This window comes from Osmerus eperlanus, chromosome 16 (genome assembly GCF_963692335.1).
Source record: "Osmerus eperlanus chromosome 16, fOsmEpe2.1, whole genome shotgun sequence".
Taxonomy (NCBI): Eukaryota; Metazoa; Chordata; class Actinopteri; order Osmeriformes; family Osmeridae; genus Osmerus; species Osmerus eperlanus.
In genome coordinates this window covers 13105053-13132724 of record NC_085033.1, presented here as the reverse complement: position 1 = coordinate 13132724, position 27672 = coordinate 13105053, and the positions used below count along the sequence as shown (strand labels likewise).

The 27672-nt window shown below is 52.3% G+C and overlaps 1 protein-coding gene across 1 annotated transcript; it reads left to right on the top strand.

Moving 5' to 3' along the window:
- The first annotated feature begins 983 nt into the window (after positions 1 to 983).
- On the top strand, positions 984 to 24890 carry LOC134036668 (collagen alpha-1(XVIII) chain-like). Its single transcript, XM_062481698.1, is given in 42 exon segments — positions 984 to 1538; positions 4500 to 4552; positions 4554 to 5045; positions 8766 to 8840; positions 9034 to 9129; positions 9790 to 9907; positions 10394 to 10434; positions 11015 to 11218; positions 11445 to 11471; positions 11678 to 11740; positions 11948 to 12025; positions 12890 to 12952; positions 13221 to 13379; positions 14993 to 15037; positions 15289 to 15324; positions 16241 to 16369; positions 16463 to 16522; positions 16677 to 16721; positions 16820 to 16861; positions 17044 to 17106; positions 17241 to 17276; positions 17381 to 17464; positions 17545 to 17610; positions 17887 to 17922; positions 18880 to 18942; positions 19038 to 19127; positions 19239 to 19274; positions 19507 to 19560; positions 19914 to 19970; positions 20120 to 20179; positions 21176 to 21194; positions 21364 to 21432; positions 21676 to 21710; positions 21832 to 21930; positions 22071 to 22215; positions 22591 to 22655; positions 22855 to 22986; positions 23311 to 23415; positions 23648 to 23722; positions 24035 to 24232; positions 24392 to 24507; positions 24667 to 24890. Coding segments are annotated over 42 exon segments (4023 nt in total). The 5' UTR covers positions 984 to 1261; the 3' UTR covers positions 24884 to 24890.
- Positions 24891 to 27672: the final 2782 nt, after the last annotated feature.

Sequence of the window (27672 nt, the reverse complement as noted above, 5' to 3'; positions counted from 1 at the left end):
CATATTTAGCAGACGCTCTTATCCGGAGCGACTTACAGTAAGTACAGGGACATTCCCCCCCCGAAGCAAGTAGGGTGAAGTGCCTTGCCCAAGGACGCAACGTCATTTGGCACGGCTGGGAATCGAACTGGCAACCTTCAGATTACTAGCCCGACTCCCTCACCGCTCAGCCACCTGACTCCCACTCCCAAGTGACTTCCACTTCCACCATACTGCGTTTTTGGGGACAGAAACACTTTGTCCAGATTAGCAAGACACGTTTCAGCTAATGACAGCCCTGAGTGGTCATGTCCCGGCTCTCTCAGCCAGCATTCCTCTGGTCCTGAACACTGAGAGACATGGCCCTCTCCTCAGCCTCACATCTGACCTGAGACCAGTCTGGAAAGCCCCCGTCCTCAGAGTTTAACATCCATGTGCAGCCCACAGATCTGGTCTGGGGTCAGATCGACTCCTGCTGGTGTTGATACAAGGAGGGAGGCATGAGAAAGAAGGGAGGTAAGGAAGAGAGAGGAGGGAGGGTGGTGAGATTTGGAAGAAAGAAGACAAGGAGAAAAGGGAGGATGGGGTGCTGGGAGTATTCAGGAGGGGGGGGGGTGGCAGGACAGGGAGGAGGGGGGAAGGTGGGAAAGGGGGAGAAGGAGGGGTGGGCTAAGAGGGTGGGTTCGGCTTGTGAACCTCCCACTGTGCAGGGAAAGAGAGAGGGTAGGGGAGACAGGAGAGAGGGAAAGGGGAGTGGAGGAGGGAGGACGATGTATAGAACCGCCTGGGTAAAGGCCTAATTTTCCACGAACTGGAGGCAAGGGAGGGAGGGGGGAGTCGATGTTGGTAATTACAGAGAGACAGCAGACTGGGAGGAGGGTAGAAAGAGAGAGAGGGAGGGAGAGAGGGAGGGAGAGAGGGAGGGAGGGAAGTAGCCAAGGCACAGGCATCAGAGAGAACAGAGAGAGAGAGAATAGAGTTTGTCTGTGAGAGAGTGGTGTGCTTGGGCAGAGAGAGAGAGAGAGACAGGGAGAGACAGTGAGTAAAGAGAGGAGAGAGAAGCAAGGCCAGGCGGGGGATAGCACCGAGCGAGGGAGCAGAAAGAGAGAGAGAGAAGGCGCACACCCGAGAGAAGTGGATCCAGAATCTTAAGCGTTTCTGTGGAGACCTGAAGCTGGATTCTCCTGGAGAAGAGTGACTCCACAGTTGTGTGCGTGTGTAGCTATCGGTGCGTGGCTACAGCCAGCTGCTAGTGTGTGTGTGTGTGTGTGTGTGTGTAAGGATGGGTCTGCTGCACCTGTGCCTCGGCCTGTCTCTGCTATGGGCTCCAGTGCAGTGCCAGTGGTGGAACTTCTGGGCGGCTGCCACCACCACACGCCCTCCCCCCCTTAACACCACCCCTGCCCCCACAGCTGCCCTGGTCCTGGAGCAGGCTGGGTCAGGGGACATGGAGAAGAACGTGCCCACCCTGGAGCCTACTGTTGCCCCGGTCCAGGACCAGGAGCCTGAGGCTGGGCTACAGGCTAAGAAAAGACCCCTCAAACTCAGGAAGAAGAGTGGTGAGTCTGGCATTGGAGAGGAGGAGGAGGAGGAGGTGGAGGAGAATTGGTAGTGTTTGGCATACTGTACTTGGAGAGGCATACAGTATGGAGGGAACAGAAGTTGCTTCACCTAGTTCTGTTGTTACATGGCGGTGGATGTTCTCAGTGAGGAAGGGTCCACTGTCAGCTTCAGTACGTGGCTTGTAGAGACTAACTGTTCATGTTGAACAGTCTACAGAGCCTGGATGTGTGTGTGCGTGCGTGCGTGTGTCTGCGTTCATGCTTCCACATGTGTCCATGTGTACCCGTGTGTATTTGTGTGTGAACTTGCGTGTGTAAGTGTGCGTTCATGCTTGTGTGTGTGTGTCAGTCGGCCTGTAGTGATGGTTCATTGTCAGCTCTCATCTTGCTGCTGGGATCATGACTGGGATTAGAGTGACGAGAGAATCGTCCCACCGCCTGCTGTAGTAACCTTCTGACTGAGGGACTGATTGAGGGACTGACTGAGGGACTGGCTGAGGGACTGACTGAGGGACTGACTGAGGGACTAACTGAGGGACTGGCTGAGGGACTGACTGAGGGACTGACTGAGGGACTGACTGAGGGACTGACTGAGGGACTGGCTGAGGGACTGACTGAGGGACTGGCTGAGGGACTGACTGAGGGACTGACTGAGGGACTGGCTGAGGGACTGACTGAGGGACTGGCTGAGGGACTGACTGAGGGACTGGCTGAGGGACTGGCTGAGGGACTGACTGAGGGACTGGCTGAGGGACTGACTGAGGGACTGACTGAGGGACTGGCTGAGGGACTGACTGAGGGACTGACTGAGGGACTGACTGAGGGACTGACTGAGAGACTGACTGAGGGACTGGCTGAGGGACTGGCTGAGGGACTGACTGAGGGACTGGCTGAGGGACTGACTGAGGGACTGACTGAGGGACTGACTGAGGGACTGACTGAGGGACTGGCTGAGGGACTGGCTGAGGGACTGACTGAGGGACTGGCTGAGGGACTGACTGAGGGACTGGCTGAGGGACTGACTGAGGGACTGACTGAGGGACTGACTGAGGGACTGGCTGAGGGACTGACTGAGGGACTGGCTGAGGGACTGGCTGAGGGACTGACTGAGGGACTGGCTGAGGGACTGGCTGAAGGACTGGCTGAGGGACTGACTGAGGGACTGACTGAGAGACTGACTGAGGGACTGACTGAGGGACTGGCTGAGGGACTGACTGAGGGACTGACTGAGGGACTTACTGAGGGACTGGCTGAGGGACTGACTGAGGGACTGACTGAGGGACTGGCTGAGGGACTGACTGACTGCTTCGCTGGCTGGCTAACGTTCTGACTAACTGCCTGGTTGGCTGACCTGCTGGATAGCTTGTTAACTTGCTGACCGGCTGTACTATTTTGGCTGGCTGGCTGGCTGACTGACAGTTGGATGTGTGTACATATATCTGAATAGAGTGATAGCGTCTGTCTGCCTGGTTGACTGGAGCAGGTCTATAGGTTGAGGCTGTTCGTCCAGGAGTTGGGCTCCAGGTTCCTGTTAGCCTCTTGTCCCAGGTAAATCCCTATCACATGATATTATAATAATAGGATTAGGCCAAGGCTTCCTGAGACATGGGGCTCAATGGAGGTTTGAGTATGAGCATTGTAAAACCATGTGTGTGTGTGTGTGTGAGAGAGAGAGAGAGAGAACCATAAACATGGCCTGACGCTTACACACACCGGCTCAGTAGTCGCACCTACAGTACAGTACACACACACACACACACACACACCCTCGGGGCCTCATTGTACACCTCGTACGCACAGTGAGCAGAGCTGTGTTTGCACCTGTCAGTCAAGTGGACGGATGGATGGATGGATGGATGGACAGATGTATGGAGGAAATGCCCACTCTCCAGGCAGTGGAGGAACCAGGAGCTGAAGGAACACGGTCAATTTAAAGCTTAATAACAGGGTCAGTGCTTAGGGGAAGGTGAATGTAGGGTGTGTGTGTGTGTGTGTCTGTTGGGCTTGTCCAAAACTGACCCCTAGACCCCCAGTCTTTAATCCTGTATGATTCCAGCTGGCTGAGTTGATGAATTACAGAGTCCATACATGACCTGTCTGGTCTGGAGGGGTGTGAGGGAGGGAGGTGGGAGGAGGAGTGGAGGTGTGAGAGAGGGGAAGGAGAGGGCAAGAGAGGTAGAGGGTGGACTGAGAGAAGGGGAAGGATAGGGCGAGAGAGGTAGAGGGTGGACTGAGAGAGGGGGAGTAGAGGGCGAGAGAGGTAGAGGGTGGACTGAGAGAGGGGGAAGGAGAGGGCGAGAGAGGTAGAGGGTGGACTGAGAGAGGGGGAGTAGAGGGCGAGAGAGGTAGAGGGTGGACTGAGAGAGGGGGAAGGAGAGGGCGAGAGAGGTAGAGGGTGGACTGAGAGAGGGGGAAGGAGGCTGGAGGGATAGAGGCAGAGTGTGGGGTGAGAGAGACAGAGATGTGGGTGATGTGAAAGGGGGAGGGGTCACGGTTATGGCAAGGCCAGCAGTGTGGAATGTGAGTGGTCGCCACGGGAGACCTGGCGTGTGAGGAGGAGTATGGAGAGAGTGGGATGGATCCGCCTGTCTGAGGCCTCCTCCGTGACAACAGCCTACACACACACACACACACACACACACCGACACACACACACATACACACATACCTACACATACACGCATGCACACACACACAAACAAACACATATATACACATGCACGCATAAAAAAACTACAATACACATTTTCAAACCAATATGACGTTATCGACTGCCTGTCTTGTCATTCGGAAAGTCGTTCAATCGAATTGCATTAGACCCTGTAAAACAGCACTTTGCTCTGCCACAGCGGATTACAGTAAGAAGCATAAACTCCATACGCATGCACAGCCCCAGGCTCCCATCCTCCCAACCCCATCCCACAATGCATTGTTCTTCCCCTCCCCCCCCCCTTACAGAGCGGCGACCGCAGCTCCACGTGGACCTGCTGGAGCTGGTGGGGGTGCCCCTCCCCCCCCTCCGTCTCCTTCACCCAGGGCTACGAGGACGGGGGCCCCGCCTACAGCTTCGGGCCGGACTCCAACATCGGCCGCCTGGCTCGCTCCTTCGTGCCCTCCCCCTTCTACCGCGACTTCGCCGTCCTCGCCACGGTGCGGCCCTCCAGCGCCCGGGGAGGCGTGCTGTTCGCCATCACGGACGCCAAGCAGGAGGTGGTGCGCCTGGGGCTGGAGGTGCGCCCGGCGAGGGCACGCTACCAGAACGTGGTGCTGCACTACAGCGAGGGACGCAGCCACAAGCTGTCGGCCGTGTTCACCGTGGCGCCCATGACGGAGGAGTGGGCCATGCTGAGCGTGGTGGTGGAGGGGGACCGGGCCAGTCTGACGGTGGACTGCGGCCCGGCCGAGGTGCTGCCGCTGGCCCGGAGGAGCGGGAGGTTCAGCTTCCACCAGGAGTCGGGCATCTTTGTGGCAAACGCAGGGAGCGCCGGCATGGAGAGGTTTGTGGTAAGTCTGTGTGCGTGTCCATGGAGGTGCATGTGTGGGTGTGTATCCATGGCTGTGTGTGTGTATCTATGACTGTGTGTGTGTCTGTGTGTCCGTGGATGTGTATGTGTGGGAGTGTATCCATGGCTGTGTGTGTGTGTGTCCATGGAGGTGCATGTGTGGGTGTGTATCCATGGCTGTGTGTGTGTATCTATGACTGTGTGTGTGTCTGTGTGTCCGTGGATGTGTATGTGTGGGAGTGTATCCATGGCTGTGTGTGTGTGTGTCCATGGAGGTGTATGTGTGTGTGTGTATCTATGGCTGTGTGTGTGTGTGTATCTATGGCTGTGTGTGTGTCTGTGTGTCCATGGATATGTATGTGTGGGTGTGTATCTATGGCTGTGTGTGTGTGTGTGTATCTATGGTTGTGTGTGTGTCTGTGTGTCCATGGATGTGTATGTGTATGGGTAGGTTTGTGTGTGTATGTGTGTTTCAGTGGGTTTGGGGTTTGTGTGTGGGTATGTGTTTGTTTGCGTGTGTGTCAGTGTGTGTGCCTTTTACTGTGTGGTCTGAACCCAGTGTGTGCCAGTGGAAGAGCAGGATCGTCTTCTAATCACCATGATAAAGAAGAGAAAGGTTGCCTGGTGTTTAATGTTTTATGTCCTGCTCGGAGTCTTGCTTAAACATTTATCCTTGCAGGGTGACCCTCTGAGGAAGAGATAGCAAGACACAAACATGTTTGGTTTCATACTACACATTTAAAAGGACACACAATGTCAAACCAAGCATGTTTCTGTAATAGAACATCTTCTTTTAACCCTCAAAAGGGACCTGCCTGAGAAGTGGAAACTAAAATACAACCAACAAGCTTCAATAGATTTTAGGCCTGGGTTCAAATCTGGGCTCAGGCCATTGTCTGCCAGTCTTCCCCCCCTTCCCTCCCTCTCTCTCTCTCTTCCCCTCTCTCTCTCTCTCTCTCTCTCTCTCTCTCTCTCTCTCTCTCTCTCTCTCTCTCTCTCTCTCTCTCTCTTCCCCTCTCTCTCTGTCTCCCCCCCCTCTCTCTCTCTCGCTCTCTCTCTCTCTCTCTCTCTCTCTCTCTCTCTCTCTCTCTCTCTCTCTCTCTCTCTCTCCCCCTCTCTCTCTCTCTCTGTCTCCCCCTCTCTCTCTCTGTCTCCCCCTCTCTCTCTGTCTCTCTCCCCCCCCTCTCTCTCTCTCTCTCTCTCTCTCCATGCTTTCCTGTCTCTCTCTTCAACTGTCCTATCAATAAATAAAACATAAAGGACAAAAGGACAAACTATCATTTACATTTAGCAGACGCTCTTATCCAGAGCAACTTACAGTAAGTACAGGGACATTCCCCCCGAGGCAAGTAGGGTGAAGTGCCTTGCCCAAGGACACAACGTCATTTGGCACGGCTGGGAATCGAACTGGCAACCTTCAGATTACTAGCCCGACTCCCTCACCGCTCAGCCATCTGTCTCCACCTGATGGCCTCATCCAAGAAAAAAAGAGAAAGGAAGTTTGTATGTCCAGATACCAGAAGCTGCCTTCCTCCCTCATGACCTCCAGTGTGTCCTGGCTAGCAGCTTCAGGAAGTCTCCAGAAGCTGCCTTCCTCCCTCATGACCTCCAGTGTGTCCTGGCTAGGAGCTTCAGGAAGTCTCCAGAAGCTGCCTTCCTCCCTCATGACCTCCAGTGTGTCCTGGCTAGGAGCTTCAGGAAGTCTCCAGAAGCTGCCTTCCTCCCTCATGACCTCCAGTGTGTCCTGGCTAGGAGCTTCAGGAAGTCTCCTCCATCCTAGACAGGAGGGTCTTCATATCAGCCTTTTTTTAGTTGTTTTAAAAACACGCTCACTCCCCCCTTTGCCCTGAGCGGCTCAAGGTCTCTCTATCTTTCCTTCTGGTCCATGTCCCTTCTTTTAACATCAATACGTTTTTTATCCTCCATTCAGCTCGTGTTGTGTCTTGTTCTGTTGCAGTCATTTGTTGCCTGGGTTGAAATGGCATGAGAATTACTACTTATTTGTATTTTATTGAATCTTTAATAGCTTTATTAGTTTTGGCAAAGTTGCAAGCTGGGATGTTTTATTTCCCCAAAGCTTGGTTCCTCGGCCTCCCAGTGCTGTTAGGAGATCTGGACATGACAGTAAGGAGAGAGACTCTGTGCTCCAGCCGAACATCCCAAACAAGCCCCATGACCTCAGCATCAACATGCTAGGATCTGAACTAGAGTGTCCTCTGTGTGAGTGACGAGAGAGTGTGTGTGTGTTGTGTGTGTATGTGTGTTGTGTGCGTGTGTTGTGTGTGTGTGTGTGTTGTGTGTGTGTGTGTGTGTGTGTGTTGTGTGCGTGTGTGTGTGTTGTGTGCGTGAGCATGAGCGTGAGTGTTTGTGAGTGTTAGGATGAGAGGGCATGTGTTTGTGCGTTTGTGTGTTTGGGAAAGGGGTTTCCACGGTGACAGCAGTGAGCGGGTCGTCCTTTGTGTGAGTCTCAGTGGTGCCAAACTGACCAGAGTCCTCAGAGAGGAGGCTCAGAGTCAGACAGTCAGTCAATTACTCAGACAGACAGACAGTCAGACAGTCAGACAGTCAGACAGTCAGACAGTCAGACAGACAGACAGACAGACAGACAGACAGACAGACAGTCAGACAGTCAGACAGACAGACAGTCAGACAGACAGACAGACAGACAGACAGTCAGACAGTCAGACAGACAGACAGACAGATAGACAGTCAGACAGTCAGACAGTCAGACAGACAGACAGACAGTCAGACAGTCAGACAGACAGTCAGACAGTCAGACAGACAGTCAGACAGTCAGTCAGACAGATAGACAGTCAGACAGTCAGACAGACAGACAGACAGACAGACAGACAGACAGACAGATATACAGACAGTCAGACAGTCAGCAAGTAACTCAACAAGCCAGTCTAGCCAACCAGCCAGTCATTCAGTTAGCCAAGCAGACAGTCTGGTAGGTGTGTATAAATATGTGAGAAGAAATCGCCCAAAGAACGATAAGGAAACAGAGCGAGTTTCATTACAAATGTCTGACAGAGAAACAAGAAGGGCAGAGAGAGAGAAAGAGAGAGAGAGAATAGGGAGAGAAAGAGAGAGAATAGGGAGAGAAAGAGAGAGAAAGAGAGAGGAACAGAGGGAGATGAGCGGGTAGAGCAGAGGGAGATAAATGAGAAGAGGAGAAGGGGGTGGGCTAGGCTAGTGGCCAGAGAGCCAAAGAACAGAGTGGTCTGTCCTGTAGTGAGAGACAATACCACTGGGTCAGTCAGCTCGCTGGGTCAACCAACCAGCCTGTCTGTCTCTCTGTCTCTCTCTCTCTTCATCTCTCTCTCTCTTCATCTCTCTCTCTTCATCTCTCTCTCTCTTCATCTCACTCTCTTTACCTCTCTCTCTCTTCGTCTCTCTCTCTCTTCATCTCTATTCTCTCCAGCTTTGTATACTTCTTCCTCTGTCTGTCGGCATCAAGCTGTTTTCTTTCAATCTTTTGTTTGACTCATCATTGGTTCCAATGGGACTTGGCAGTGTTGTTGTTTTTGTTTGTGTGTGTGTGTGTGTGTGGATGTGTGTGTGTTGTAGGTATAATGTGTGTGTATGTGTGTGTGTGTGTGTGTGTGTGCGACTTACTCTGTTGCTTACTCCTCTCAGTTCAGCTAATGAGTTATGATGTACACAACTCTGGGATTACAGTAAACTAGCCCCTCCCTCCCTCCCTCCCTCCTCCATGCAGGGTTCCATCCAGCAGCTGGTGATCAGCTCTAACCCCAGGGCAGGAGAGGAGCAGTGTGAGGATGATGATCCTTATGTATGTGGTGACACACACACACACGCACACACATACATATATACACACACATGCATGCATGCATACATCCACACACACACAGCACACATGAAGTTTATGAAGGAAGGGCTCCCTCTGCTGGTGGGACTGTAGTTTAACTCTGTCCAGCTCAGTCACTAGTGTATGTTGACAGAGGTGTGTGTGTGTGTGCTAGGCGTCTGGTGATGCCAGCGGGGACGGTGTGTTGGATGACCGTGAGTCGGAGGAGGAACTGATGAAGATGAAGGAGGAGAGGAAGGAAACACACCTGGTGAGTGATGATAGGTGTGTGTGTGTCTGGTTAGTGAGGAGAGGTGTGTGTGTGTGTGTCTCACCCCTTCCTCATTAACAGGATGCAACCATAGATATCGTACAAAGCCACACCATCTGGTCAACACGCAGCACACACTACAGTCCTGCTGTGTGTGTGTGTGTGTGTGTATGGTTCAGCCCACGTGTCTAGCTTGTCTCCAGTGTTTCATCCTCCCACCCCTGGTCTCCCTCTGTCCGCTCCCCTCTGTGTGTCAGGAAGTCATGGTGACCCTGAACCCTCTGTAATCATCCCCTCAGACCTCCAGCTGCCCTGATCAAACACCCACCCCTCAATATGTCCCCAACAACCATCTCCCCCTGTCTCCCCTCAACGTCTCCCCCCCTCCTTCTCTCTCTCTCTCTCTCTCTCTCTCTCTCTCTCTCTCTCTCTCTCTCTCTCTCTCTCTCTCTCTCTCTCTCTCTCTCTCTCTCTCTCTCTCTCTCTCCCTCTCCCTCTCTCTCTCTCTCTCTCTCTCCCTCTCTCTCTCTCTCTCTCTCTCTCTCTCTCTGCACCCCCCCCTTTCTCTCCCTCTCTCTATGTATCTCTCCTTATTTCTCTCTCTACTTCTATTCCTCTCTTTCTTTGTCTCTACCTCTCTCTATCTCTCTCTCTTTCCAGCCAGAAGATGAGGATAGCGTTCCGGTGCAAGCCCCGCCCACTGCGACTCCAGAGGACGTAGACGAGTACTCAGGTCACCTGACCCCCACTGAGACCAACCAGGAAAAGATACTCCGAGGTGCGTGTGCAGACACACCCACACACATTCAGACATACATATACATACACACAGGCACACGCATTCAGACATACATATACACACACACAGACACATACACAGGCACACGCATTCAGACATACATATACACACACACATACACAGGCACACGCATTCAGACATACATATACACACACACACTCGCAAGCTCTCTAAACATACGCACAGACGCACAGGAAGTACCTCGCCATTCTTTAGCGTTTCATCTCAAGCAAACCAAATGGTTTTCATGCAGTTTTAATCAAGGTTATCTGCTGCCCCTTTACCATAATCTGATTGGTCCTTCTCAGAACATGTCCTCTAGTGATTCATCTTAGTGGGATGTCCAGGACCTTTTTCATATCGTTCAGTCTGATCAGTCATTTGTTAATCTGGTCGATGGTAATCTAGTTAGGATCTGATTGGTTAATTTGGTTGCCGTTTCCTGATATCATTTCCTCCTGGCAGGAGCCCACCCGACAGAGGAGCCGGGCGAGAGATCAGGAGACGTATGTTTCACCACCGCGTCCTAACGATGTGGGAGTCAGGTGGCTCAGCGGTTAAGGAGTCAGGCTATTAATCTGAAGGTTGCCAGTTCGATTCCCGGCCGTGCAAAATGAAGTTGTGTCCTTGGGCAAGGCACTTACTGTAGAGCGACTTACTTACTGTAAGAGCATCTGCTAAATGACTAAAATGTAAATGTAAGTATGCAAGGATGGAGAGGACACAGGGAAAACAGGATAGTCCAAATTACATTACTTTTACATTTAGTCATTTAGCAGAAGCTCTTATCCAGAGCGACTTACAGTAAGTACAGGGACATTCCCCCCCGAGGCAAGTAGGGTGAAGTGCCTTGCCCAAGGACACAACGTCATTTGACACGGCCGGGAATCGAACCAGCGACCTTCTGATTACTAGCCCGATTTCTCTAACCGCTCAGCCACCTGACTCCCTACTACTTAACACTCACCACACAGTCTAGGCTCATTTCACACTAGGTTTTAAGCCCATTTCATTCATTGTGCTTGTATACCACTGTAAATATACAGTAGGTATGTAGTCACTCTCTGTGTTGTTTTGCTCTTCCAGGGGGCTGGCGGCCAGGGACGGAAGGGAGAGAGAGGAGATCCAGGCCCTCGGGGCCCCCCTGGGCCTCACGGCCCCGCAGGCTCGGCCTCTCCCTCAGGGGACAGGAGGTCAGGCGAGACCCAGGCTCAGCCGGGGCCCAGGGGTCCGCTAGGCCCGGCAGGTCCACCTGGACTCCCCGGACAAGCAGGGAAGGATGGGCTGACGGTGAGCCAACACACACACACATACACACCCTCACACACACACACTGTCTCTCTATGTGCTCTCCCGCTCTCCTTCTTTGTCCCTGTCCATAAACACCCACTCCAATCTGACTAGAACTATGAAAAGTGTGTTTCTATGACTCCACTACCACCATTCCCTGTGTGTGTGTGTGTGTGTGTGTGTTTGCCATGAACCCTGTCACCTGAACAGTGCTGTTTTCTTTCAGGGAAGGAAAGGAGACAAAGGAGACACAGTGAGTCATATTTCTCCCACAACACCTGTTCATGTAGGATGCAAGTGGTGCGGGATGGAGGTGAGGGGATGCTTGTCTCTGTGACTAATGCTCTGCTCTGTGTGTCCCCCCCGCCCCTCACCCCCCGCCCCTCACCCCCTCACCCCCCCTCACCCCCCGCCCCTCACCCCCTCACCCCCCCTCACCCCCCGCCCCTCACTCCCCAGGGTCTGAGGGGTCCTCAGGGTATCCCTGGGTTGGCTGGAGAGTCTGGACCTAGAGGAGACAAGGTACGGAAGATCATCCGTTCAATTCCGGACACTTTATTACTGTAATGCACATTGGAAACAAAGTAAGTTGAATGGGATGGAATTGAATGGCGTTGTATTCCACTGCCTCGCAGTGAATTGAAAAGTGAGATTCACTGTGACTGTGGACGTCTCCTTCTGTCTGGTTCTCTGTTCCACTTCTCTGTTCTCTGCTCTCATTCCCTCCAGGGTGACCCAGGAGTCGGACTTCCAGGGCCCCCCGGGGTCCCCGGCCCCCCTGGGCCCCCCAGGTCGCGCAGTGTTCCAGTGAGTATCGGTTCACCATCCCTCCTGCCAAAGATTTCCACATACAATACCAGACAAACACTCAAAGTGGTCGTCACTAGGAGCACAAGTAGGCTTGCCAACAGACCAGGCCGCTCTGACTCCCTGTGCCTCTGACGTGTGTTAGAAAGTGTGTATGTGTGTGTGTGGGTGTGTGTTAGACTGGCTCGGCTGCGTGTGTGTATGTGTAAACCTAATTTAGCTGTGTGTGTGTTAGACTGGCTGGGCTTTGTGTGGTTGTGTGTTAGACTGGCCGGGCTGTGTGTGTGTGTGTCAGACTGGCCGGGCTGTGTGTATGTGTAAGACTGATTTAGCTGTGTGTGTGTGTGTGTGTGTTTGTGTGTGTGTCCGACTGCCGGGCTGTGTGTATGTGTAAGACTGATTTAGCTGTGTGTGTGTGTGTGTGTGTGTGTTTGTGTGTGTGTCAGACTGCCGGGCTGTGTGTATGTGTAAGACTGATTTAGCTGTGTGTGTGTGTGTGTGTGTGTGTGTCAGACTGCCGGGCTGTGTTTATGTGTAAGACTGATTTAGCTGTGTGTGTGTGTGTGTGTGTGTCAGACTGCCGGGCTGTGTGTATGTGTGTGTGTGTGTGTGTGTGTGTGTGTGTCAGACTGCCGGGCTGTGTGTATGTGTAAGACTGATTTAGCTGTGTGTGTGTGTGTGTGTGTGTGTGTGTCAGACTGCCGGGCAGTGTGTATGTGTGTGTGTGTGTGTGTGTCAGACTGCCGGGCTGTGTGTATGTGTGTGTGTGTGTGTGTGTGTGTGTGTGTGTGTGTGTGTGTGTCAGACTGCCGGGCTGTGTGTATGTGTAAGACTGATTTAGCTGTGTGTGTGTGTGTGTTTCAGTATGGTGCTGACGCTCTGGGCTCTGGCTTTGAGGACTCAGACAGTGATACTGAACTCATGCGGGTAAGACAACTCTTCTCCTACTGTCCTGGATGCCCTGCCGTTCTGAGAGGGTCAGTAGGGCATTCATACAGTGCATGCTTAGTACAGAAACTGTGTGTGTGTGATGTCGGAACACAGAACAATGTGATTTTCCTCTGATCTCTACCGTTGGACAGTTGGGAATGAATAAATATTATATAATAATATAATATAAATATAGTTTTGTATTTGTAATTGTTTTTTTTTACATTTTAGAACAATTATGATTAGTTCCTCTCCTCTCCCCCAGGGTATCCCTGGTCCTCCGGGTCCTCCAGGCCTTCCAGGGCCTCCAGGGCCCGGTCTGCCGTTTGTCCCCTCTGAGGGCTTCCTCCCTGGGCCCTCAGGCCCACCTGGTGTCCCTGGAAGAGACGGCATGGACGGCCCTGTTGGAAAACCCGGCCTACCAGTAAGTTTTCTTTATACCAGAGACCACTTTTATCTAAAGAAACCTACAGTGTACAGTGCAAATAATAAGTACAACAGATAACTCAGGGACTAGAATATTCTCTGATCCATTGCTATCCCGGTGTGGTGGTTAGGGTTGTTTTCTGTGTGGTAATCACAGTTGGAGGTATCTTGCATCTCAAGAGACACATGGAGAAACTTCTCTGAGGAAAAAATTGAAGGAAAAAGAACATTTTGGAAAGAAAAGAAGGCGAAAGCTGACGTGAAACATGTAGCGTGAATGAGTAGCTGTTTGTAGACCTGAAGCTACAGGCCTGCAACACATCCCACTGCCCATGCTCCAACCCGCATCCCCTATCCCCTCTATTACCTGATAACACCTGAACAGGTGGAATGTTACAAAAGGACAAAATGCTAACGTTATTCATTCACAGACACACTGTCAAAGTGTCGTTGCAGAAAGCTGTTGTCTTCTTCCTGCCTGTCTGACCTCCATCCTGGCCTCTGTTTCAGGTGCTTCATGATTGGTTTAGTGGTTCTGGCTCGGGTTCAGGGTTCGAATCCGGATCCGGGTCTGGCTTCGGCTCAGGGTTTGACCCTGAGCTCCGGTCAGAGTACGGTTCCGAGTTCCGCTCAGAGTACGGTTCTGGTTGGGCCTCCGGCTTCGGCTCTGGTTTCGGCTCGGGGTTCGGTTCAGGCGAGGTATTTCCCTGGTTCTGAGAGAACCGGTCGGCTGGGAAAGGCAGTGTTCTATCCTACCATGTTCTCTAACCACTCACTCTGCAGCATCTTCTACACATCTGTGACATGAGATCCTGACTGTGTGTGTGTGTATGAGAGAGAGAGAGGAAACGAGAGAGAATGAGAGAGAGAGAGAGAGAGAGAGAGAGAGAGAGAGAGAGAGAGAGAGAGAGAGAGAGAGAGAGAGAGAGAATGAAAGAGAGACAAAGACTACATTTCCCATAAGCCCCAGTCCTTCTTGCACTCTGCTCTGAGCTCTCTGCCCTCTTATGACAGAGCTTCCAGGTTCTCCTAAACCAGAGAAACCAGAGCTGATGAAATAATCCTTAAACAGCAATCCTCACCAGCAGGAAGCTCTGACATAGGACAGCTCAGAGCAGACTGTCGGGGCCTCCAGCCTCCAGGCTTGAAGGACTTGAGTCCTGAGCAGAAGCTGATCTTTGTGCGTCTGTGTCACCAGAACATGGTGTGGAAACACTGTTGAGAACCTGCCTTTCTCCTGCTGCTATGCCGTGTGCTTTTACTAACAGCTGGGTCTCGGCCTGTCCTCCACTGGGGGTCAGGGGTCAACTCTGACGTAACGCTGGCCGACTAAGACTGTTTGCATCGCCTGTGTGCTGCGGCTGGAGGAGAATGTGGAGACCTTAAACATGCTCGAGCAGACTGAGAGCTGGTGCTCGTCCGTGTCACGTGACCTGAGACGGAACGCGAGCTGTGAGCCTCAGGCTGGTGGGGCGTGAAATGAGTCCCGTGTTTGTGTCAACAGGATGTGACGTCACACTTCCTGAATTCACACTCTGGCCATTCAAGGCGGCAGAGTTGACAGGATGTCGGATACGCAAAGAGCATGTGACATTGTTTTCTTCTTCTCAGGGTCAGGATGGATCAGACGGTCTTCCTGGTCCCACTGGGAAGAAGGTAAGATGGCTGACCACATTAAAGGCAAACAAGGGGCATTCAGTGTTAAAAATTGAGTATCCAAAACTTCTTCACCCCACTTCCACAGAAGAGGCTCTCAAGTGGGTCTCCAGCACAAGCCCCATGTGTGACCATAGATAATAAGATTGAGCCACATGTTTGTCACATAAAGTATCTTGTCTTGGAGTGCAATGGTGGACACTTCAGTGAGTCAGTATATAATGACCCTGTCTGCTCATCTTGTGTCTCAGGGTGACCATGGACAACCTGGAGCTCCTGGACCCAAAGTGCGTCTGCCCTCCTGACCCCACACTCACCTCCTGACCCCACACTCACCTCCTGACCCCACACTCACCTCCTGACCCCACACTCACCTACTGACCCCACACTCACCTCCTGACCCCACACTCACCTCCTGACCCCACAATCACCTCCTGACCCACCCTCACCTCCTGACCACACACTCACCTCCTGACCCCACACTCACCTCCTGACCCCACACTCACCTCCTGACCCCACACTCACCTCCTGACCCCACAATCACCTCCTGACCCACCCTCACCTCCTGACCACACACTCACCTACTGACCCCACACTCACCTCCTGACCCCACACTCACCTCCTGACCCCACACTCACCTACTGACCCCACACTCACCTCCTGACCCCACAATCACCTCCTGACCCACCCTCACCTCCTGACCACACACTCACCTCCTGACCACACACTCACCTCCTGACCCCACACTCACCTACTGACCCCACACTCACCTCCTGACCCCACCCTCACCTCCTGACCCCACACTCACCTACTGACCCCTCACTCACCTCCTGACCCCACCCTCACCTCCTGACCCCACACTCACCTCCTGACCCCACATTCACCTCCTGACCCCACACTCACCTCCTGACCCCACATTCACCTCCTGACCCCACACTCACCTACTGACCCCTCACTCACCTCCTGACCCCACCCTCACCTCCTGACCCCACACTCACCTCCTGACCCCACCCTAACCTCCTGACCCCACATTCACCTCCTGACCCCACCCTCACCTCCTGACCCCACACTCACCTCCTGACCCCACACTCACCTCCTTTACTGCTGATCTTGACGGAACCCTAACCTAACCATCACATTACGATAACCATCACCTTCATACTCTCAGAAGACCAGAGTTGATTCTCAGTGTTTTCCTCCCAGGGGGAATCTGGAGAGCCAGGACCGGAGGGAGCCTCGGGGCCTACAGGACCCGAGGGAAAGAGAGGTCTTCCTGGGCTGCAGGGACCGCCCGGTGTCCCTGGACCTCCAGGAGGTGTCTTCTTTGTGGAGGTGCTGTTCACTGTTGATGTTAGGTTCGGGAGGATGTTGCTGTGGATTCTAGATGGAATTTGACAATGGTGCTGTGTGTGTTGTTGCTTACAGGACTTGGAAGGCTCTGGAAATAGTGACATGTTGATTGGTGCTGGATCCAAAGGTCTACAGGTGAGTCAAACCTATGTGTGTGCTTGTCAGTGTGTGTGTGTGTGTGTGTGTGTGTGTGTGTGTGTGTGTGTGTGTGTGAGTGTGTGTGTGTGTGTGTGTATGGATGTGTCTTTTACATGCACCTGAACAGCCCTCTGCCTCCTGTCTGCTATAGGGAGCTCCTGGCCAACCTGGTTTAACCGGTTTACCAGGACCCACGGTAAGGTTCATACACATAAACATTACCATAAACATATTACCGGGCGAGAGTTGTCTCTGGGCAATCTGATTGGTGTGCGTGTGCTTCCTGTGTACCAGGGTGAGAAGGGGGCTGATGGTTCTCCTGGGAAATCTGTCAAGGTAGGTCACTTCCTTCTTCATTCCCCTGCTACACCTCTTCCTCCTCCAGTTCTTCTTCTTTCTTCTCTTCCTTCAACTCTTGCTCCTCCTCTCTTCCTTCTCCTCTCCTCCTTTCCTCTTCTTCCATCTTTCTGGTACCATCTCAGCTTCCTAACCCCCCCCTCCCTCCTCCTTCTCCCCAGGGTGAACCAGGAAGTCCAGGCCCTGAAGGTCTTCCAGGGCTGGCAGGGTTGCCAGGCGCCAGGGTCAGTACTAGACTATGTTGACGAATCACCACCACTCATTGATATCAGTTGATCTGTCTGGTCCAATCAGACCAGCCATATGTTGACCGATCAGACAAACCGGTTGGTTGATGTATTTGTGTATCTCTCCACAGGGTGCCAAGGGGGACAAAGGCGGTGCAGGACCTAAGGTAAGAGGGGAATATTTTTTTTATTTTTTATTATTTAACAATTTTTTATTTGTCCAGTTTGTTTGCTGAATTACAGGCTGTGTTGTTGCTGTGTGTGTCTTTAGGGAGAGAGAGGTGCTGATGGACTCAGTATCCCAGGACCACCTGGGCCACCTGGACTTCCTGGACCAGTCTTCAACCTGCAGGATGTACATACAGCCTGACCACACACACACACATGCAGACATCCAACCTGTGTTACACTGAAACGTGATGTGTTTCTCCACAGCTGCACCTGAATGACAGTGAGAGCTTGTTAACCTTCACTGAGCTTCGTGGTCCACCAGGACCTGAGGTGGGCAGAACGCTGCTCTGTGTCTGTGTGTGTGTGTGTGCGCGCGTGTGTGTGCGTGTGTGTGTGTGTGCATGTGTGTGTGTGTGTCTGTGTGTGTGTGTATATATGTGTGTGTTTGTACTGTGTGACATTTTGAGGTTGTATGAACAAGACACCAACTGTAGATCATGACTGAAAACTCCATTGGTCTGTGTGACATTACATGTCATTACCAAGTTGCAAGTTTGCTCGATGTTACAATACCTGATGGCTTGTGTGTGTGTGTGGGTGTTGCAGGGCCCTGAAGGCTTGCCTGGTAGAGCTGGATTCCCTGTAAGACTTCTATATTATTTATATTATTGCAGTTCAGCATAATGCTGTGACGTGTCACAGGATCTATCTATCCAAAAAGCAAAATATATTTAAAAACAGACCTCTCACCCATCTCCTCCCCTCTCCTCCCCTCCCCTCTCCTCCCCTCTCCTCCCCTCTCCCCTTCTCTCCTCTCTCCTCCTCTCCCCTCCTCTCCCCTCCTCCCCTCTCCTCTCCCCTCATCCCCTCTCCCCTCCTCTCCTCTCCTCTCCCCTCCCCTCCCTTCCCTTCCCTTCCTTTCCCTTCCCCTCCCCTCCCCTCCTCCCCTCCCCTCTCCTCTCCTCTCCCCTCCCCTCCCCTCCCCTCCCCTCCCCTCCCCTCCCCTCCCCTCCCCTCCTCCCCTCCCCTCCCCCCTCCCCTCCCCTCCCCTCCCCTCCCCTCCCCTCCCCTCCCCTCCCCTCTCCCCTCCCCTCCCCTCCCCTCTCCTCTCCTCTCCTCTCCTCTCCCCTCCCCTCCCCTCCCCTCCCCTCCCCTCCCCTCCCCTCCTCCCTTCCTCCCCTCCTCCCCTCTCCTCTCCTCTCCTCTCCTCTCCCCCTCCTCCCCTCTCCCCTCCCCTCCTCCCCTCCCCTCTCCCCTCCCCCCCTCCCCCCCTCTCCTCTCCTCTCCCCTCCCCTCCCCTCCCCTCCCCTCCCCTCCCCTCCCCTCCCCCGCCCCTCCCCTCCTCCCTTCCTCCCCTCCTCCCCTCCTCCCCTCCTCCCCTCCTCCCCTCTCCTCTCCTCTCCTCTCCTCTCCCCTCCTCCCCTCTCCCCTCCCCTCCTCCCCTCCCCTCTCCCCTCCCCCCTCCCCCCCTCTCCTCTCCTCTCCCCTCCCCTCCCCTCCCCTCCCCTCCCCTCCCCGCCCCTCCCCTCCTCCCTTCCTCCCCTCCTCCCCTCCTCCCCTCCTCCCTTCCTCCCCTCCCCTCTCCTCTCCTCTCTCCAGGGACCCAGAGGTCCTAAGGGAGACAGCGGTCCTACTGGGGTTCTGGGACCACCGGGACTGAAGGTACAGTAGGACCAGATGAACTGTCTACCTGTATGCCACAACTGCTGTGCTTGCCTGCGTAGCTGAGCGTGTGTGTGTGTGTGTGGCCCTCCCAGGGTGAGAAGGGCGAGCCTGGGGTCACCATCGCTGCTGACGGCTCTCTGATGACCGGGCTCCGTGGTCCGCAGGGTCCTAAAGGGATCAGGGTGAGTGCGGCTCTCTGGCTGCTGGCTCTCGGAGGGCGTGCTGTACTTGTGTCTGATTGGTTCCTCACCAGGATCATGACTGTGTTGTTGTTGCTCTCGCCGTTTTCCCAGGGTGAGCGTGGCCTCCCTGGACATGCTGGTGTCGAGGTGGGTTCTACATATTTACACACACAAGCGTGTGAATGCTAAAGAATAGTTAGAAAACACGATTCCCCTTTGACAGAACGGTTACTTTTTACACAACAAAAATAACATGTTGGGTTTGGTAAGAGTGTGGATCTGTAAACACTGTAAACAGGATACTGGGCTCTGACGTAAATACAGACTGTCACAGTTGGACGCTGATGTTGTGATTTGATTCTGTGGTATTTTCTCTCAGGGACCGATGGGGCCAACTGGACCTAAAGGAGAATATGGCTTCCCTGGCCGCTCGGTGTGTGTTTCCTCCTCTCCCTCTCTTTGTTCAGACATGTCAACACTGGACTTTCATGTTTCAGCTTACGATCTCCGTTTGAAAGGTTTTTAGACATTTACATTTAGTTATTTAGCAGACGCTCTTATCCAGAGCGACTTACAGTAAGTACAGGGACATTCCCCCCGAAGCAAGTAGGGTGAAGTGCCTTGCCCAAGGACACAACTTCATTTGGCACGGCTGGGAATCGAACTGGCAACCTTCAGATTACTAGCCCGACTCCCTCACCGCTCAGCCACCTGAATCCCGACGAAGGGGAAGATCCTTCCAGAGAATGTGGATGTTGTTATCATACCTTTTGTGTCTGTTTCCAGGGCCGACCTGGGATGGCAGGGAGGAAGGGGGAAAAGGGCGATGTCATTACCCAACCGGTAGGAGTTTGAGAGTTATGGAAACTCTCTGTCACCCAAAGATCTGGCCTCTCAACCAGAGGGATTCACTTGTATTAACTACATCCATGTTGTGTGTCTGTGTGTGTGTCTGTGTGTGTGTCTGTGTGTGTGTCTGTGTGTGATTGTAGGGCCTCCCAGGACCCCCGGGGCCCCCAGGACCCCCTGGCCGAGTGTTTGGACTCAACGGAGTAAGTATCCCCCTGTGACTTCCTATACTAGCCCCAGTCTCTCACCAGTCATGACAGTACTGGGACCACAGCAGAGCTGGGGGAGCCCAGCTTCATCCAATCAACACTGATTACCCCAACATGGTCTCCGATGATGTCATGGTCATTAGTAGTCTGATGTCATTTCCTCTGAATCTTAAAGACAGTGTTTCCGGTTCGCCCCCGACCGCACTGCAAAAAGACCGTAAGTTCCAGGTTCTCTCTTAGGGGGGTGTCCCGCATGATGTCAGGGTGTTGGGCCCCTCCCCTTTTTTAACGAGCAAGCCCCTCCCCCTGCTCCAGTCTGCAGCCGTGTGTCTGTGTTCTCTGTGCCGCGGGGGTTCCAGAACACTCTGTCTGTGTGTGGAGGCAGTCTCTCACATAGGATACAGTCCTCCCAGATGTGTGGATCTGTGGTCCTATGTGGAGACTGCACACCTAAACCTGCTTGCCCCTGAGGATTCTGGGAGTTTAGATGGGTTTTTTTCTAACCCTGACCCCCTGACCCCCTGACCCCTGAACTAGTCCTGCTCTGGGTGGTGGTGGTGCAGGCAGGCGATCTTCTCAGCATGTTGCATGGGGTGCTGGCTTGTGTGTTGTCACTATGCTCAGCTGACCAGGTCAAGATAACCAGGACTATCTAGTCCTCCATACCAGGACCATCTTGGTCCTTCCGGCCTCGGGCCAGAGTCCTGGTCAGTCCTGGTCACCTTGACCTCCCCAGCTGATCACACGAGCCAAGGTGACCACAACCACATCAAGGTCGTCCCTGTGTGCTGTGTCCTGACCCCTCCCTGTGTGCTGTGTGGTGTGGTGTCACCGCTGCTGGGTGTCTCTCCTCTAACACCTCGACCGGACCTCTGTCCTTCAGCCTGGTTCAGAGTCGTCTCGTTTCCTCAGGGATCTCTGTAGCTGTGGGTTCTGAAACAGTAGGACTGTGAATGTGGTCTGACTCTGTGTCTCTGTCTTGCCTTGCAGGGGAAGGACTCGCCTCAAGGTAAGTGTTGTAGTATTAGGTCATGTTGAAGAAATATCTTGTTCACTCTTATTTAAAACCAGGCTGGACTGGGTGGTGTGTACCTGCCCAGTCTTGTGCAGAAGGGTTAGGGGTTAGAGATGGACTACGAGCCAGTCTCATGGAATCTCGTGTGTGTGTGTGTGTCCAGGACGCAGGAACGGAGGGGCCAAAGGAGACAAGGGAGACGCAGGTTTACCTGGCCAACCTGGAACTCCAGGTAGGAGACAGACAGACAGACAGACAGACAGACAGACAGACAGACAGATAGACAGATAGACAGACAGACAGACAGACAGACAGACAGACAGACAGACAGACAGACAGACAGACAGACAGATAGACAGACAGACAGACAGATAGACAGGCTGTTCAACTTCAAACCAACTGTTTTCAACCAACATTTTTCAGGAACTGTTTTTTCAATATATGATGATGTAACGTGTGTGTGTGTCCGTCCCAGAATCCCTTCTACCAGACAGCTTGGAGGGCTTTGTGGTGAGTTGACCCTCTTCCTCTCAGCTCTAACCAGCATAGCAGCTCAGCTGATAAGCACGTCCCCTCGGACCCCCCCTGTCCTTGCATTCATCCCTGGTGTTGCTGTGTGTGTGCCCTGCAGGGGGCCAAGGGCGACGGGGGCCTGAGGGGAGAGAAAGGAGAGAAAGGGGACATGGGATTGACAGGTCCTCCAGGGCTGCCTGGGAGGTCAGGCCTGGTGGTGAGTCATCATCTTGTTGATTAATGATCAAATAGTGAAAATAATAATAATTTTTGGAACTGAAAACTCCTAACAAACGTTGCACTTTCCATTATTCCACTTGTGTGTGTTTGCCCCTGTGTGTGTGTGTGCTCCTTCAGGGTCCGAAGGGTGAGTCAGTGCTGGGTCCTCCAGGTGACCCTGGGTCCCCAGGCCAGCCGGGGGCTCCTGGTTTAGGTCGGCAAGGCTCCCGAGGGCCCCCTGGCCCTGCCGGGCCACCAGGCCCACCGCCTGTCTACGGAGCAGGTACTGAAACACCTGCCCTGTGTGTGTGTGTGTGTGTGTGTGTGTGTGGCTGGTTTAGTATCCAAACCATGAGTGCTGTTTATATTCATCAAGCTTGGTTGAACAGTATTTAATAAATGCATAATAAGGGAGGTCAGATGGCTGAGCGGTTAGGGAATCAGGCTAGTAATCAGAAGGTTGCCAGTTCGAATCCCAGACGTGCAAAATGACGTGTGCCTTAGGCAAGGCACTTCACCCTACTTGCCTCGGGGGGAATGTCCCTATACTTCCTGTAAGTCTCTCTGGATAAGAGCGTCTACTAAATGACTAAATGTAAATGTAATAAATCAGATGAATCATGTCAAACTGGTGTTGACATCCCATCCCTCTCCCCAGCAGTTAGCATCCCAGGCCCTACAGGACCCCCTGGCCCGCCTGGAGCACCTGGTGACACCAACCCGGTCAGACAACACACACACCCTTATTTATTCACACACACATACACACACACACATTTATAAACACACACTAGTATAAACACACGTACACACGCACCCACTCATACCCACATAAACATACATTCATACACAACACATACAAAAGCACATACACGTTCACTAACTCCCCCCCTCCCCCTCCCCCCCCCCCCCCCTCCTCCAGGTGAGTACCTACAGGACTGCCCTCGCCCTGGTGAGGGAGAGCCATAGGGTGGCTGAGGGCACCATGGCCTATGTGGCTGACAGGGGGGGAGAGCTCTACATCAGGGCACAGCAAGGCTGGAGGCAGGTCCAGGTACACACACCTCCTCCACACATATGCACACACACACACACACACTGACCCTTCAGAACCAGGTTGCTACTAGTTACACTCATCAGCTCTTACCATGGTTATCTTGTTGTTGTGTCTGTGAATGTTTGTGTATTAAGTACATCTTTACTCCCCTCTCTCACTCCCCCTCTCCATCTTCCCCTCTCTCCCTCTCACCCCCTCCCTCCCTCTCTCCCTCTCCCTCCCTCTCTCCCTCTCCTCCCTCCCTCTCTCCCTCTCCTCCCTCCCTCTCTCCCTCTCCTCCCTCTGTCCCCCTTCTCTCTCCCCTCCCCCCTCCCTGTCCAGCTTGGAGAGCTGATCCTGGCCCCCCCAGACCTGCCCTCCTCCTCTGTGTCTCAGGCCCTGAGCAGACCAGGAGAACGCAGCAGACCCCCCAGGATACACAGCCAGGTAGCACACACACACACTCTTACACACACACTCTCTTTAACACCTACACACTCTCAAACTCTCACACACACACACACACACTCTCACACACACACTTTAACACGTACACACACACATTAACACACACTCTCATACACACACACAGAGACAGACAGACACACACAGAAATTATCACACAAACACGCTTCCTACATACACACCTGACTTTACTTTGTGTGTTTGTTTTTACAAGGAGCTTCAAGAGAAGGAAAGGGCCTATCTTCCTAACTACAATCTGTTACCACAGTCTACCCAATCAGCACCTGGGGTGAGAGACACATCTCACACCTGCTAACACACCTCCTCCACCTGCGGTCTATGATGCTCTCTGCTACTATCACTCTCTCTGTCTCTCTTTTTATGTCTTTCTCCTCTCTCTCTCTCTCTCTCTCTCTCTCTCTCTCTCTCTCTCTCTCTCTCTCTGTCCCTCTCTCTCTCTCTGTCTCCCTCGATCTCTCTCTCTCTGTTTCCCTCTCTCTCTGTCTCCCTCTCTCTCTGTCTCTCTTTCTGGCTCTCTCACCCTTCCACTCTCTCTCTCTGTGTCTCTCATCCATCTCTCTCCCTCCGCCCGTTTCTATAGCTCCACCTGGTGGCGCTGAATGCTCCCCTGGCGGGGGACATGCGAGGCATCAGAGGGGCAGACCTGCAGTGCTACCAGCAGGCGCGGGCCGTGGGCCTCACCGCCACCTACAGGGCCTTCCTGTCATCACACCTGCAGGACCTGGCAACCGTCGTCAAGAAGGCCGACCGCGTCAACCTGCCCGTGGTCAACCTGAGGGTGAACACTCTGAGCACACACACACACCTGTTAACCATAGACATCCTGGTCAACCATAGACATCCGGGTCAGCCATACACACACTTGTGAACTCCAATACTCTCCAGTGTACCTGTCCCAGGTGAGTGTTGTGACCTGTTGACCCCCTTCTGTCTCCAGGGGGAGGTGCTGTTCCCCACCTGGACGAGCATCTTCTCAGACAACGGTGGTGTGTTCGACCCCATCACCCCCATCTACTCCTTCGAAGGCCGTAACGTCTTCACAGACCACACATGGTGAGTGACCGGCTGTGTCTGGGTGTAGATCTTGTGTATGGCTTGTCCTTTTACATTGGGTTTTGTGTGTGTTGTGGGAGGAGTTAAGTACCTGTGGAGGTGGCTTATCTAGAAACCTTGCTTCTCTCTGTGTGTGTGTGTGTGTGTGTGTGCATCCAGGCCCCAGAAGCTGGTGTGGCATGGCTCCAGCACGGTGGGTATCCGGATGACGACCAACTACTGCGAGGCGTGGCGTGCCGGGGACATGGCGGTGACCGGACAGGCCTCCCTGCTGCACACCGGACGGCTGCTGGGACAACACACACGCAGCTGCTCCAACCACTTCATAGTGCTGTGCATAGAGAACAGCTACGTAGACCACCACAAGAGAAACTAACACACACCACACACACACATAGAAAGACACACACAGGGAACTCTCTCACACACACACACACACACACACACACACACACAGAGAAACACACTCACAGGAGCACACAAAAACACACCCAGACAGTAACACACACCCTGAAACACACACACACACAGAAAGAAAACACTCACAGGAGCCAACACACAGACACACACTTCATAGAGTTAACCGCTCTATGTGGTGGACCACGTAAGACGTGAACCCTCTCACACACTCCTGGCAGTATTACCACCATGTCCCATTAACCCAGGGCAGCTCCGCACACACTAACACTTCTACTCACTCACTCAAAAATACTTTCCCGCTCTAACACCCCTCCTCTTCCCGCCATAGCCAAAACCCTGTCAACACACAGACACTACATTGCACTGGTCTTTGTGCTCACTGTCCTTTTGAAGATAGATGTAAATATATGTACATTCCTGACGTCAACCTATCACAGCGTCCGTCTCAGTGTTTCAGTTAACCAATGGGAAGCCAAAGAGCCTTTCGTTAACTAGCAGCCCACTAACACTCTTCCTTTTTTTTCCTACTAGAGCTTCGAGATGTCGTTTATTCCTTGTTTATTGCTGTAGTTGTTCACTGTGACGGACTCAACCTGCTCTTATGTACAAGTGCCTAGTATAGTAGTGGATATAGGTGTCATTGCTTTCAACCTTGATGGTTTACTGTTTCAGAAGTGACATACTACATAATGACCTAGCCTGTACTAGCCACAGTGAGACATGCTGTAACCGTAGTGAAAGGCACGGCTGTATGAATCAGCGTAGTGGAGGTGGTTCGGGGAGCCATGCTCGTGTGATGATCCGATTTGTCTGAGAGCTTAAGGGACACGGCTCGAATCTCCTCGGTCACTAGGTGGGGGAGCGGACTGCAGGAGCAGGGAAGTCGCTCGGCAACAGGCTGTTGTTTGTTGGGTTCTTTCATAATGCTTCCCTCCTTGGGAAAGGCACTGATGCTGTCACTGGATGGGTGACAGCTGTGCAGAAAAGAACACGCTTGATCCAATCAGATTAGATCCGTGGTTTCCACCAGGAAGTGATGAAGTCATGCTATTGGAGAGTATAAGGTTGAACACTGCCCACACACTGATTGTAAAAGTCTTGAGTGAAAATGTACCCTTTTAAATGTTTTCTGGTAAAATAGTGTTATAAAGAGGGTACACATTATATCTGCTCCTAAAAAAAGGAAGGATGAATTAATGTTAGATGACCAGGTGAAAAGTCATGTTGGTGAGTCAGTAGAAACAGTGCAGTATTTCTAAAAGCTTAACCACCTGCAAACCTGGAAAGGTGTATGTCTTAGTATTTAAGTTGAATTCTGTGTTAATGTTAACAGCACATGATCTTAAATCTAGGAACACATAGGTTAACCATTCAAATGATGTGAAATTCTAGTGTTCAACTTGCTATCCACCCTTCATGATCTCACTTCTAGTATGAGTGACACAATTGACTTAGACTTACCTAGAAATGTACTCTAAACAATCAATGATTAAACTCGGATGTATGCGCTGTAAAACGCATTTGTTTTCTGAAATACTTTTCTTTTAATCTCACAGAAGTGATGGTAGTTTTCTTGTATTGCGACCTTTTTTAATTGGATTGAAAGTATGCTTGACACTGATTTATAGTGAAGAACTATGTACTGTGTGCTCAGTGAATAAATGTCTTGTTTTGTTTTTTTAAACGTGATTCAGACCTTTTTTTTTCAAAACATGAAAGTGACTAAATGAGTGTAACAAATCTGCCGCGAGCTCTCTATAATTGTAATGACAAAAAACGAACACTGGGTGGCAGAACTTCACAAAGAAGTGATGCGCGATCAACCGATATGTTGTGTTCCAGGTTCTACTCTTATCGCTAGCAGATACTTTTAACCTGTAGGCCTAATGGTTCCTGCCAGTTCGATGCTGAATTATCATTAGGGAGTGGTGTGTATGTGTGTGTGTTGTACATAATTAAGGCCCTCTCTCGGGGTGTAAATGGGATCGACACCTGCTGTCTCTCCAGGTCATTCCAGAATCCTGTGTTTAGTACCATCTGCCCTCTCCCCAGTCCATGTCATTACAGGCACATAATGTGTGTGCGCACATGCACGCTTGTCTGTATTTTTGAGTCTCTAAACGTGTGTGTGTTTACACGTAGGTGTATCCCTCCACTTCAACACTCCCTTCTGTCACCGTGCCACCCTCACACACCTGTCCCAAACACTGACTAACTGTCACCACCAGCGGGGACTGAGGAGCTGGTGACTGGGAGACACCTCCTGGCGTCTCCCAGGGATCCTCCAGGTCCTCATGCTCGAGCATTTACCATTCAACCAAGAGGACGCGCTTTTGGTAACGAGACTGTATGGTATTTGATACGTCACTGAGAGAGCTACCTCAGTCGCATGTAATTTGCTATACATAAACGAGTAGCGGTGATATTTTCAGATTAATGTTCAAAGCAGCTCTGCAAATACATGGGAGTACGAGACTTCTATTAATAGTCATAGCTTGCTTATGAATACAGCAATGATAAATTATACAGACATGATAAAGCTACGTGTCCTTTGTGTTGTGCCTGTTTGGACAGTTGCACATTGGCCAGTAAAGTACACACACCCATTAAAAGTTGCATCTTCTGGAGGAGAGAATGGATGGGGGAAAGGAAAGGGGGGATGGGCGTAGGCATGTTCAACATGGGCGGGGTGTATTCGCGTTGTTAGCCAATCAGACGTTTTTTTTTCCTCGGAGCAAGAACTGC